At 38.5% G+C, this 13,167-nt stretch overlaps 1 protein-coding gene across 1 annotated transcript; it reads right to left on the bottom strand.

The window, feature by feature from the left end:
• Positions 1-554: 554 nt before the first annotated feature.
• On the bottom strand, positions 555-12,444 carry LOC121949787 (very long-chain acyl-CoA synthetase-like). Its single transcript, XM_042495551.1, has 10 exons — positions 11,822-12,444; positions 8,987-9,196; positions 8,741-8,896; positions 7,791-7,915; positions 7,503-7,697; positions 7,325-7,415; positions 5,658-5,856; positions 5,473-5,570; positions 1,860-1,990; positions 555-1,771 (listed from the first exon to the last, which is right to left on the bottom strand). The coding sequence occupies exons 1-10, from the start codon at positions 12,276-12,278 to the stop codon at positions 1,595-1,597; spliced, it is 1,839 nt and encodes a 612-aa protein (XP_042351485.1). The 5' UTR covers positions 12,279-12,444; the 3' UTR covers positions 555-1,594.
• Between the last annotated feature and the right edge of the window lie 723 nt (positions 12,445-13,167).

A 13,167-nucleotide genomic window follows, 5' to 3' on the forward strand; every position in this document is an offset into this window, starting at 1 on the left:
GTTGCCCGACATCATTCCCCATGTGTGTATTTACCTGTCAAGGTGTCCTCCGTGCTGCTGATCTGCAGCCGGCCGCAGAGACAACACAGCCTCAGTCACCCTGTAACCAACCAGAGGGTGAGAGGAAAGTTTCTGTCCCAGGAGCTGGGTCACACTGATCCGAAACATTTACAGAGGCCAGCTGAAGATTTATTCAAGGTATATGAAGGAAATAGTATTTTACACATCAGTTGTTGGCATTATGTGATAACAAAACAGTCACATATGATTGCATTAACCCTTTGAAGCCTGGCTCAACATCACTTTTCTTGTGCAGCATTCAAGCACCTTTTTTCTTTTTCAAAAAGTTTTAACTTTTAATTATTATAATCATATATTTAAAATGTTTTTTTAACACTTGTTTTTTGTTATCGTTTGTTTTTGTTTTTTATTTCAATTTCCATGCAACTTTCTTGTATCCTTTTATGAATTTCTTGCTAATTTTAGGTAATTTCTTTTGAAGCTAAAGAAGGAAACAAGCCAATTTGCTCAGGTTTCTATGGGTAAAAAAAAAAAAATGACAGAAGGAAAAGCACAGGTGTCACTAATACCAATAAGTTCACAAAAAAACACATTTAAACAACAAAAAGTCTAGGTGCTGGACATGAGAGAACACAAGGGAAGAAAAAACAAAGTCCGCACACTAGATCATGCTCCCCTAAATATTTAATATTCCTCACCATCTGTGGGAATTATATTGAATAGCCATGGGAACATAAACTAGTGTGCAGTTTTGTTTTGTCTTCTCTGTTATTGATACCAGTAACAGTCAGGAAAGCCACGTCAGCGTGCCAGCCTATACAGTGGAAGTTCCCCAAACCTCTTATAGCTAAATGGAGCACAGCTCTTATTCGTGTTATCAATTACACCTGTGCTACTCCTGCAGTTTCATGCCCTGAAAACAAACATTAAACATTGTTTTAACATGCTGTAGATTTACACATCGACACTTAAGTAACACTGAAGGATCTAAATAACAAGCAACAGCTTTGTTTTTCATTCTATTTAGGTTGAAACAAAATGAACTTATGCTTGTGATTGCTAAAATAGAAAAAAAGTAAAGTATGTTCATCACAAATAAAGGCATTATAAATTTATAGAAAATAAGAGTAATTTACAATTCACAGTATTGATCAGAAAAATCAGAATAAATTATTTTCCTCAAATCGTGAAGCCCTACAGAGAGGGAGGGGCCAACCGACTAACATTCAGCAAGAAGAAATCTATTGTTTACAGGGCATAGTTTCCAGCTCCTACACTGACAATAGCCTCAATAGAACAGAATGGTACGCAGCCAGAAGTCAGTGTTTGAATAAGGAGCCATTTTCTCAACTGGAAAAACTTGCTCTTTTGCTTTAAGTGAAACTGTATTATCTCTGCAACAGGCTCAAACATGTTCTCTGGATAACTGAAGTCCCTTTGTGACATGTATAAAATTAGAGCCAAAGTAGAGCTAATTTTTAAACATATAAAGATAAAACCATAAAGCAGCCCCTCAAATGTGCTGAGCATCGCAGGCTGCTGATGTGTCACAGTGTGAGCAGGAGAGGCTGAGTTAAGTTTTGATCTTCCCAGATGTAACTGAACTGAACATATCCAGTGTAAGTGGGATGTAATCCATGACTTTGTCATCCAGAAAGTAGAGTGGCTCGCTTATCAGATTTGGGTTAAAACCTTCTTCCACCAGCTTCGCCTTCGTATGCTTGAACGTGCCTGTTACATCCATGGACTCCTGTAATCACAGTTACGTTCATTATTAAGTATTATAGGGCTGAAGCTGTCAAAAAATATTTGTTAAAACATAAAATCATTGAATGAACCTGAATCCTGAGAAAACGTGGTCTTGCATAGGCCGGCAGAAAGTTTTCGACATGTTTGCAAACAGCGGCGGAGTCAAATCTCTGTCCGTCTCTTAAAGTGACAGCAGCCATTCCACATCTTCCCTCCTGACCTGGAGACAGTTAACAAAAGTTAAATCTGGGGAAACTTTACTGATGTAACACATTATTGATTAAATAAACTAGGGCTTCCTCTTTAAAAGTATTGACAATACCCATAGATGTCCTCAGTCTGGTGTTTGGTATGATAGTGAAGAAAACTTAAAAATGTGATTTTTAAGCAACCCATAAAGAAGCCTTTTTTCCCCCTTTAAGTTATGAGCTGAGTAATGGGAAGTTTAATTGCGATGTGCATCAGTGACAACAGTATCCTGGGAAAGTGTCACACTGAATGGAAAAATATGAATTTACTTCTGTGTCAAGCTCAAGGTTATTAAAGATAAACCAAAATGTCAACTGAAAAATAAAACTAGCCATTAATAAATTACCACTACCAAACCGTATTGTGTACTTACAAAACAGAAATATGACAATATACAGGAAATATAATTAGTTTAGTCTTTGTCAATGTCAAATTTGACAACACAACAAACACGAGGAGACACTGGTGTTCATATTTATTAAGACTGGGATGTCTACGTGACTGTGAGTCAATTGTCTTCACAAGGTGTTGTTGGTAATACCTATTCTGAACTTCCTAAATCTTGCCCCTGAAAAATAACCCCTATTACATAATTTTCAAAACCTAAAACTGAAACTTTTAAAAACTAAACCTTTTTTAATCAATAAAAAATAAACGGAAACAAATAAACCCACCCTGGAAACTACCAGGAACTAAACTGAATTGAAAATAAAAATTAAAACACAAAATAAAAATGAAGACTAATGATAATAATAATGCAAGAAGTAACACAAAACAGATAAATAAAATACAGGAAAAAAAAAAGAAACAAAAAAACAAGTAGGAGCCAAAAAGGAGTCCAAGCACAAAAAAAGAGTCTATGAATCTATGGAGAGTATTAAATTTATCAAAGTATTGTATGATTTAATCCCAAATGGATTACATTTCTCAGGATGCTCCTGCAACATAAACTTAATTTTCTCAAATTTTAGAAAAAAGCATTAGATACCACAACCACATTAAAGACTTCGGGGGATGATATGATTCTCAGTCCAATAAGACACTCCAACATGCCAAAAGGGTTGAAAAAACAATTATGTTTTTGTTTATTTAGTTTCCCATTTTTGGCATAAAGTGGAAATCAGGCTCGAGTACCTCAACTGCCTCAATGAGCTGTGTGTCACAGCCGCCGCTGCAGCTGTTAGTGAGTGGGTCAATACTTCGGGACAACCTTTAATGATTGACTTCCCGTTGTTTTCAGAGCACGGGCAGTTTGAACTTTGCTCTCTGTAGCCAGTTGTCCTTTGCCACCTCTGATTGCTGCTTTACATAACCTGTGCCCCAGTTTGGTGGCAGGACCATCTGAGAGACATCAACAACAAAAAGACATGACAGGCAGGATGACCCTGCTCCTCCTCCCCAGTCTGACCGCACTGGGACTAATGATCCACTCAGGTGGTCACAGACAACTGGACATTTCGGCCAAAGTTAAAGACCAGGACACTGACCTAAGCTAACGTCAATACCACTAGGAAACTGGGGCAAGAGTTGATGCTACCCTCTGGCTTATTACACAATAGGCTCCCGGCAAACAGAGTGTCTGGTTCATGGTAAATGTTTCCAAACTTTGTTTCCTCGTAATGCCTCAGATTTACAACAGACTCAGACATGCTTGTTAATGGTTTAGCTCAACAGAAAAGCCGCCTGGGGACAAATGCTTTATATGATGTAGGCATAAAATATTTATCGTCTTTGAATCACCTGAACAGTCCATTAAAGAACTGACTGAGACAATATAATACACAAAGGACGCTTCAAACGGTACACTGGTCATGTGTTTCAAATCTGGGCATAATGCTTGATTTATGCTTGCACATCTGCCAAACTAACATCACACTCAAACACAACTTTTGACAGGGGTCCCATGATCAGTAGTGCACAAAGTTAAAAGAAAAAGTTAATCTTTCTAGTTGTGAAATTACCCATATTTTCTGCAACCACGGGCCCATAGAGCAGGCACTTTGGAGCCTGTTTATACCTGGTATTAACATGTGTCTCTAATTATCCGACCACGAGTGGATGGCTACAAATACAAGGTGCTGTGTCCACCAAAGGGTTTTTTTCCAGCTGAAAATGCCAGGCACTCCTCAGGAAGCGCCCAGCTGGGAGTGTTTGAGAGCGCTTTGGAGGAGCAGCATTTTATCAGCTAAGAAGCTTTGGTTGCATCTGGTTTCTATGATACAGATTATGCTGGTACAAGGTAGGCTTACTGAGAGGAAACTATATACTTTTTTTAAGATCATTTTTTTGCTATTTTGCCTTTATTTGATAGAACAGAATACAAGTGTGAAAGAGGCGACGCTGCTGCAAGGACACTACGTTTGTACATGGGGCATCCGGTCTATCCACTGAGCTACTGGGAACCTATACACTTTGTGAGCAGAGTTCTCTCCATTTCTGTTGTTGTTCAGTACTTGTTTAACAAGTGATGGTTTGTCCTTCGAGTATTTTTCCCTCCTCCACTATGATTTAGTGGCTAAGTGAAAATAAGTGAAGCAGCAAAGTTTAACACTTTTCAACTCTGTGTGCTCAGAAAAAAAAATTGCCCAAGCGGCAGTGCTCGATGCGAAATCCACAGAGCACCTTGTCGTGCTGCTGCCGTTTGTAGCCCAGTGTAAATACACAGCACTCCCACGGCAAAGCATTGAAGAAAATATGCTGGCCTCAGAAAAAAAACGCTTTGGTGGAAACGGCCCCTTAAACGACCACCAAGACGCACTGTGATCCAATCACTCAAACCACATTTAGAGGTTGTCTGAGCCACATTGAGCGACAAACTACTGAGGTGACGCCCTTGCTTACATGGCACCCCACAGGAAAAGAAAACTGGTGCAGTTGCATAGACACAGAGCTGAAGGACTATCTCTGAAGCCACTTTACTCCCAGAGAATGATCATTTCATTGTCTGCCTGGATACCACGAGCTAACACAGCAGCATCAGCTGTTTAACAGTTCCAACTAAGTCACACTGTCAAGATGCTGCATTCAGCCCCAACATTTTACTTTTAATAGTAAAGGCTTTAAGTGTACATTTTGCACTACATTTTTCATTTTATTTTTGCAGTTTATTTGCATATACGTAGAGGGAAGAAGTGAGATCCAAATCAAAAGTGGTCACTCAAGACGCATGTGGAGATGCATTTAACTGCCAGATGTGAACAGTCAGACTTTGAGATGTCCACTTGCAATCAGATTAACAAAGACACATGATAATAGCGGGTGTAAAGTGGCGCCTACAGACTTCAGCCAGCCTAGCAGCTAACTTCATGTTTAGTCCTCCACTAACTTCAGTGGGGATAAAATAAATTAGACATGTGGCTTTTGTAGATCTCCAAAATGTTATTGGACCGAAGGGATCAAATTCTAATGGTGAAACGAGTCATTTCAGAAAAAAAGATACACAGTAAAAATGACCTGGTACTGTGACTCCATACACGTTAGCTTCTTTAATGCAGTCGACCATTGAGATGATGTCAGCCACCTCAGTTGTAGCTACGTTCTCTCCTTTCCATCTATTAATCAAAGAGACAAACTTTCAGGTTGTGCAAACTCAGGTTTTAAGCTTAAATTAGGTGTCTGAAACCGAAGGATGAACTCACCTGAAAGTGTCTCCGACTCGATCATGAAAGTAGATGAAATTATCCTCATCTATGCGCAGCAGGTCACCAGTGTTGAAGTACAAGTCTCCTTTCTTGAAGACGTCACGCAGCCTCTTCTTCTCAGTTTGCTGCAGGTCGCCCACATAACCAGCAAAAGGAGCGCTCATGGATATCTCAGTAACCAAAAGTCCAGGCTCACCTGCAGAAAGTTAAACATATGGTGATCCTTTGCTTAGTGGTACCAGTGTGAGGAAGCACAAATAAAACCAGTTCTATCATGGTGCATTAAACAGACGATACATCAAGTAGAGGCAACATCTCGGCATTTTGCAGTGTCTTAAAAACATTCACTGTGCTCAGTGATTGTAAAGCACAGTGACCTTTACTGATATAGGAAGGTATGATAATTGATTTAAGTATATTTAGTGATGCCCTGAATCATCAGACACTTTTGGAAGTACTAATGTGGCTCCAGGGATGACAATAGCAGTTGGTCCACCACTGAAATTTCTCAACAGCTGTTTGATGTATTAGTGGCACCATGATGGTGACGTTTCAGGTCTTTAGTGAGAGATCTTGACAATTGTTGAATGCATTGTTGTGAATTTTAGTACACACATTCAAGGTTCCTTGAGGATGAAGCTCAATGACTTTAATCTCTCATCTTTTCATCTCACGCCATCATCTGGTCAAATTTAACTTTGTCCAATAATTTGTCTTGAAACAATCTAAAGTGCATGGTCTAAAGAAAATGACAATGTGTTTAGGGCGTATCTTAATCCATTTTGGCTAGTTAAATGACACATACTCTGGGTACAAAGTAAGGCACAACGGCCAAAAGTGTGAAGAGTTTCTTCATCAATCATGCGTGTGTTTTGGGCATACCCATTTACATGGTGGATATGGCAAACTGCCATAGCTAGTTTTTCTGCTGAAAGTATTGCAGTAAGAGCTGTACTGTCACTGCAGAAATTCCATGGGACATTTAAGCAGCAAAACTTTTATCTTCTGAGAATTCACTGAAGTTACACTGCTCACTGTGCGTAAACGCAAACAGCATTTCTCTTAATGGGGACAGCAGCTCTGCTCTGCTCTCTGCTATGTTCACATTTTAGAGAATGTAACTAATATTTTCCTCAACACCTTAACAGTGTATTATTTCACCAACCTAAACAACCCATCCATGCATCGCAGTGTGTACAAAAAGCAGAGTGTGTGCATCTGTGAACTTGCCTATGCAGGCCCATCTTACTTTTTAAATAATGCATCCTTCAAACAGCAGGAAAATACTGTGCCATTGATTTATATCAGGCTTTTGTTTGTCAATTGAGAAATCGCTTTCTGCTGCTTTAAATAGAAGTGTGCCAACAATGCACCTAACCACACCTTATTTTAAAACCTACACACCCATGGGCACACAGATGGCTGCATATACATACTTCAAATTTAAGGACATTGAGTCTATTAGAAACCCACTGTGTGGAAACCCAGTATTCAACTGCACTTTAGGTCTCTATGACTGGGAAAAAAAAAAGATTTTTTTTTTTTGAGGATATGACCTCGGAGTCCCCAACTGCACTTTAACTCTCCATATTGCCTGAGAGGGCAAATGAGGATACGACCTCTGTGTCCTCAACTGGTACCTACAGCCCCTGGCACCAACGCACCTTTGGCAGCCTCGATGCAGAAACCAGAAGCATTTCTCAAGGGCATTCCTTTATCTACGTCAAATTTGATCAGAGCGTACGGAAAATGCATCTGCAAGATAAGAAAAATAAGCAAAAACACTGTTGATTGATTAATAGCTTTTTTCATCACAATGTGGAATGAAATATGGACTTTTACCTTTAAGTAGAAAGTGTCTCTGCCAACAGCTCCGATCTTGCCGGTGTAATTGATCAGACCAAAATTCCCTTCCGTTGCTCCATAAAACTCTACGATTTGAACGTTTCCAAACCTTTTTAGGAAGTCTCTCCAAACATCAGCTCTGATACCGTTGCCTAAAGCAAGTCTCACTTTGTGGCTTCTATCGTTGAGTTTCTGTCAAGGAAGAAACAACAGTTGTTAGTTTTATTTATTTTTGGTGGCCTTTAATGTGATAGTGCCATTAATGTTAGTGCATTCAGTACATACCTTTGGTGTGGTGCAGAGGTAACGCATGATTTCACCTATGTACTGAATGACAGTGACATTATATTTCCTGCAGTCGTCCCAAAACTGAGATGCAGAAAATTTGTCCCTCAAAGCCACTGTCATACCTACAAACAGCAATAAAATGACAAATATTAAAGGAAGGTTGGCAAAATTCAATTTTTTTTTCTTTTGTCAGCAAATCCGTGAAAAGACTGTAGCCAACAACTGACTGAAAAAAACCAACAAATATAGTCTGTGTGGCCAAAGCCTGATAAGGCTTATTCCTTTGTGTCACCGAGTGCCACTGATGAAAAAAAAAAACTCAATTTTTTATGTGGGGGCTTAGTACCATGCAGAAGGTAGGAAGTTGGATGCATTTTTTGTTTTAGTCTTTTCATTTAATTCGCAAAAAAATATATAATACTAGCATATTCCCTCAACGATCAATGATGCTGTTAAAACCTTTCGCTTACAGTTTATTAAATATATACCTGAATTTGTGCATACCAAGGCAGCTATTATAATACATATTGTAGAGGAAAACTCTGCCCCAATGTTCTAATATTATGTTTTTGAAAAGATAGTAAAGTTTAATGAAGTATATTACTCCTGTACTCTTCATTTGTTTTAAGTATATATTTTTTCCTTTTTATAGCTTTTTTATCCATGTTTTGGAGCCATTGTTGTGTCATGAAGACACACCCCCACATTCTGGTTCTGCTTATTAAGTTTGGTTTTCATTTTTGTTTTTGTGTGTTCATACCTGTATAAAAACTTACTTAACTGGTCCTCTTTAGCTTCTGTATTATCTACAGTAATTCTCCTTTTTGCTACCTTCTGCTATTACTATGTTTAACAGAAGACTTGGAAAGATGAGGCTAGTGAGCCCTTTGAGGATGCTTAAGTTGTAAGTTATTAAATTTGCCAAGAATAACAACCCCGGTGCGTACCATTCTTAATGGCTGCGGTGAATCCGAGGAAGCCCGCGGTGTGATAGAGTGGGAGGCTGATATAAATCACATCGTTGGTCTTCACTCCTGTGATAGAAATTAAGCTAACTATGCCCCACAGTTTGGCGTGCGAGATCTCTGCTGCTTTTGGGAAACCTGTTAAAAGAGAAGCCAGAGTTACATGTGATGCAGGTCCCTGTTCTTTAAACGTTGAATCCAGACCATTTCACACCTGAAGTAGCTTACCTGTTGTCCCTGATGTGTATATGTAGGCTGCAGGACTCTGCAAGGTTACATTTGACCTTAAATTGTTGGGCAGAGGGTCAGAAGAGACCTGGTTCATTTTGTCTTTGAAGCTCTGCACATCTGCAGTTTTGCATCTTTCAGCTAAGGTAAAAATATTGACCTGTTGCTCCTGCAAAGTGGGCAGGACCTCGTCCACTGCATCCTGCAACTCTGGAGAGAACATCAAATAAAACAATGTTAAAACATGCCAGTACAAGCAGTCAAAATTGTATTCGAGTAAAAGTACAGAGGTACAATCCACAAAATGTACTGTTACATTTTTTAATATTGATGCATCAATGTGTAAGCAGCATTTTTATTTTGTCACTAGTTGAGATAGTTTCTATCTACTTTATAAACTGTTCAGTGAGTCCAGTGCTTCCCAAACCAGGGGTCAAGCCCCCTTAAAGGGTCAGATGATAAATCTGAGGGGTTGTGAGGAGAATAATAGGGTAGAAAATTTAAAAAAGTGGATACAGGGCATCACTGGTTTAATATCAACCCTATATTGTATTTCATTAAATGATAATACGTCCTGTGTAAAAAGTTTGAAGAAGGGTTGCCCAAAGTGGAGTCCGCAGGCCAGAGTTGGCCGATCAAAAAGTTCGATGTGGCCTGTCAGATGATTTTAGCATTTAAAAAATATAGAAATAGGTAAAATGCTCTTCAGATACGTAGCATCCCTTTCTATTTGTCAGTATTTTTCATAATCTGAGCACAGTGGGCAGAGTGACACTTGACGCAAAAAGTCAGTTTGGCACAAGAGAGGTAAAACAGAAATGGAGAGACACTGGTACACCGACTAAAGGCTATTCAGTTAAGGGAAATAGGATCCTGGTACCATTTTGCATCTTAACAAAAGAACAGGTGTTTACTTTAGGCCTGTGACCCACCACTACGTTTTAGCCACCATACCCATCCCCTGGAATATTTGCTGTTCACATGTAGTGGAGTAGAAATATGAAGTATCGTTAAATGTTAAACTCAACCAAGGTACCTTGAAAATGTACCAAAGCACAGAACTAGAATAAATGTATTTTTAAATTACACCATTTCCACGCACTGTTGTCAAAATGTAACACGCAGGCTGCTCTCCCCACAATGTCCTCCCTTTATTTCTTTGTACTGCTAAATGCACTTTTTACTTGATATGATAGTCCCACATTACCCAGATTTCATTTAATTTATGATGACTATGCTGCTTTTTTAGGCTCAAAATAAATGACTCACTCTTCAGTGGAAATCACATTGCAACTCCCAAAGCCTCTACAAGCCTTAGACTGACTCATCCAGTTGTTTCGCCAATGTTTTCTGTCATACGGCTCCTGAATATTTTTGTGATAAAAACATCAGTTCTTAATCTGAGGTCTATAATAAAAACCACAGTAAAGTGTGCAATACAGTTCATTCAGGTTGTGTAATAAAAAGCCGACCAAAAGCCCTGGAACAAAGCAAACAAAAAAGCACCTCTGTGTTAAATCTCATCTCATGTTGCTTTGAGCATTGAGGGAGGCACCCACTAGTTAAAGATTATCTGTAGAACATTTTGTTCTGTACGTTTGTCCTTTACTTTTACTACCACTATATTACTTAACTATACTACTTCACAACATTTTGAAGGGAAACACTGAATTGAAAAACACTGAAATAAAAACCCCATCCAGAGTGTTACATGGATTTCAAATTATTACAGATTACATGCTTCATCATGGCTCCTCAGGCTAATTGTATTACATTACATTACAATTTCCTTTTATATTACATTATTAATTAGAAGCAAATACAGCTTTATAGTTTATTACACAACTATGCAATAAATGAAAGCCTCTGCTGTCTAAAAAAATAACAATTCAATGTCACATGAATAGTTATAATAATAATAATAATAATAATAATAATAATAATAATAATAATACTCAGACTTGAAGTGGGCTATCTGAAAAATAGAACATAATAAGTTAAAACAGTTGAAATGACCATAGTAAAAAAAGCTGGGAAAATAATTGTAGACCCCTCCCACGTCCTGGATTCAGAATATGAACTGCTCCCAAAAGGTACATGCTATGGGGTCCCATGGATGTGAATGCACTTCGTGTCTGCACTTGTCTGTACTATGCATTTTACATCTGTTTTGGCACCAAGTATGTATTTTGACAAGGTAGCCTTTATGTCCAAGACAAATTTCCCTGGGGGCAAAAAGTAATTTTGAATCTACATGTAACTAGTTACTCCCCAACTGGTTACATGTGATTGAATTACATTAATTAAATAACAATTACAGTTAAATTACATGTAATGACATTACAGTTACTTTTCCAAATGTAAGTGTTTAAAAAGGGGCCACAAGTGAATATGTTCTTTTCAGTAAAAATGTTAGATGTAGAATATAACATTTACTCTGAAGCTTTGAGTGTTTTTGCCATGCAGGAACGCCTTCTTTAGCATGGTCTATTTTCCAGACATATTCAGCCTTATTAGCAGGTTAAACATTTGTCAAAAGGTCAGCAATCGCACAGCTATTGTCCTCCTTCACTATGTTTTGTATCGTTTTGCAGGTATTGGTCTCACTTTTTTTGCATAATAAAGTAAAAAAATGTTTTTTAAAAAGCCATCAAATGTAAGAAATTACATCACGTTGGGAAAGTAATTACAATAGTTACATAAATTATTACATTTTTAAAAGGCTAATCTATGACTTGTTGCTTACTGCTTGTAACTAAGTTTTGTGCAGTGTGGTGCTGCTCATGATGTGAGTATCTCTGTCATAGCGGACTCAAACATGCAAAGCGTGCTCACCTCCAGCTGCGATCAGAGTCGTGGCTCCGCTGCAGTTGAAGCAGTGTAACAGGGACTTTGATCTGATGTTGAAGTTGAGGAAAGCAGCGGAACACCCGATCTTCACCAAACCCAACCACAGCCACAGAAACATGGGCTCGTTTCTGAGGAACAGCGCGACCGTGTCTCCTTCTTTGAGTCCAATCTGCAGGAAAACTCTCGCAGCTTTGTTACTGAGCTCATCTGCGTCCTGGTAGCTAAAAGTCTCGTCTTTGAAAAGCACGAACTGCTTGTGTGGCTGCTCCTTCACTAGTTCAGAAAAACGGTCGATGATGTTGTAATTGGTCTGCATGTATTTTAAGACTTGATCTGTTGCTGTTAATCGAAGCCGCACGTGTTGGATATCCTGGATGAAGTAAGGATAGCGGAGGTAAAGGGCGACAAAGATCACAGCTGCACACACGACCCAGACAATCATTTTTATCTGTGAAAAAACTTCAGCCCCAGCGCGTTGAAGTCTGTGAGGAGTTTGACAGAAGTGAGGGAAAAAGGCCGGAGAATAAGTAGCCCCAGCGCAGAGGAGGAGCACACATCATAGTAGGGGCTGGAGGATGCCCTAAAACTCAGGTTAACAGCACTGGTTAAAAACTAACATATAAACCAAAAGATTTCTGACTATATGCAGCTAACGGTTATTTTAATGTCATTATTTCTGCATAAACTGATGGGCCTGTAAAATGTAAAAAAAATAGTTTTTTAAAAAATGGCTTATATTAAATTGTATTAGGTAGGATTGTGTTTATTTTATGTGCTAGGATTGCCTAAGTAAATCTGATAAATACTACTTTAAAACACAAAAAAAGTTTGCTGAAGCAGTCTTGCTCTCATGACAAAGGATTCTTTCCTAATTTGCAATAAAATAAGATTTATTAAAACTAAATAAATCAATATAAAAAAACATTCAGAATCCATGCACAGCATATGTCATTAACGTAATATAAAACCTTTTAAAATATTTAATAATATTTTAAAAGGCAAAGATGTCCAGACAGAGAAACAGAACTGAGTGACATGGGTTTGAATCTGCACCAGATCTAGTCCTCACTGCACAGGGAACAATAAGCTGCCAGTATCATTCAAGGGATCACATTACAGTGTGAGCAGAGCAGGGACTTTTGACCTATGTACGCTTTCTTCACCTGTCGTGATGTAAGAATCACATCTAAGAAGCTGCAAAAGTGAGAAAACAGAGATCATACTGCTGAGTGCCTAACTGAGATTTAGAGCCAAGAACCTGCCGCTGCATTTCTAAAGCTAAACTGAAACACTGCAAAGGAGTATACAAGGACAAAACCAATAATCAAATA

Source organism: Plectropomus leopardus, chromosome 11 (genome assembly GCF_008729295.1).
Source record: "Plectropomus leopardus isolate mb chromosome 11, YSFRI_Pleo_2.0, whole genome shotgun sequence".
Lineage (NCBI taxonomy): Eukaryota > Metazoa > Chordata > Actinopteri > Perciformes > Serranidae > Plectropomus > Plectropomus leopardus.

Coding starts and splice junctions, on each gene's coding strand:
- LOC121949787 (XM_042495551.1), bottom strand. CDS start 12,278: ATGATTGTCTGGGTCGTGTGTGCAGCTGTGATCTTTGTCGCCCTTTAC. Junction 7,698..7,790: donor ACCTCTGCACCACACCAAAG/GTATGTACTGAA, acceptor CTTCCTTGACAG/AAACTCAACGATAGAAGCCA. Junction 1,991..5,472: donor GTATGGAGTCACAGTACCAG/GTCATTTTTACT, acceptor AACTGTCTCCAG/GTCAGGAGGGAAGATGTGGA.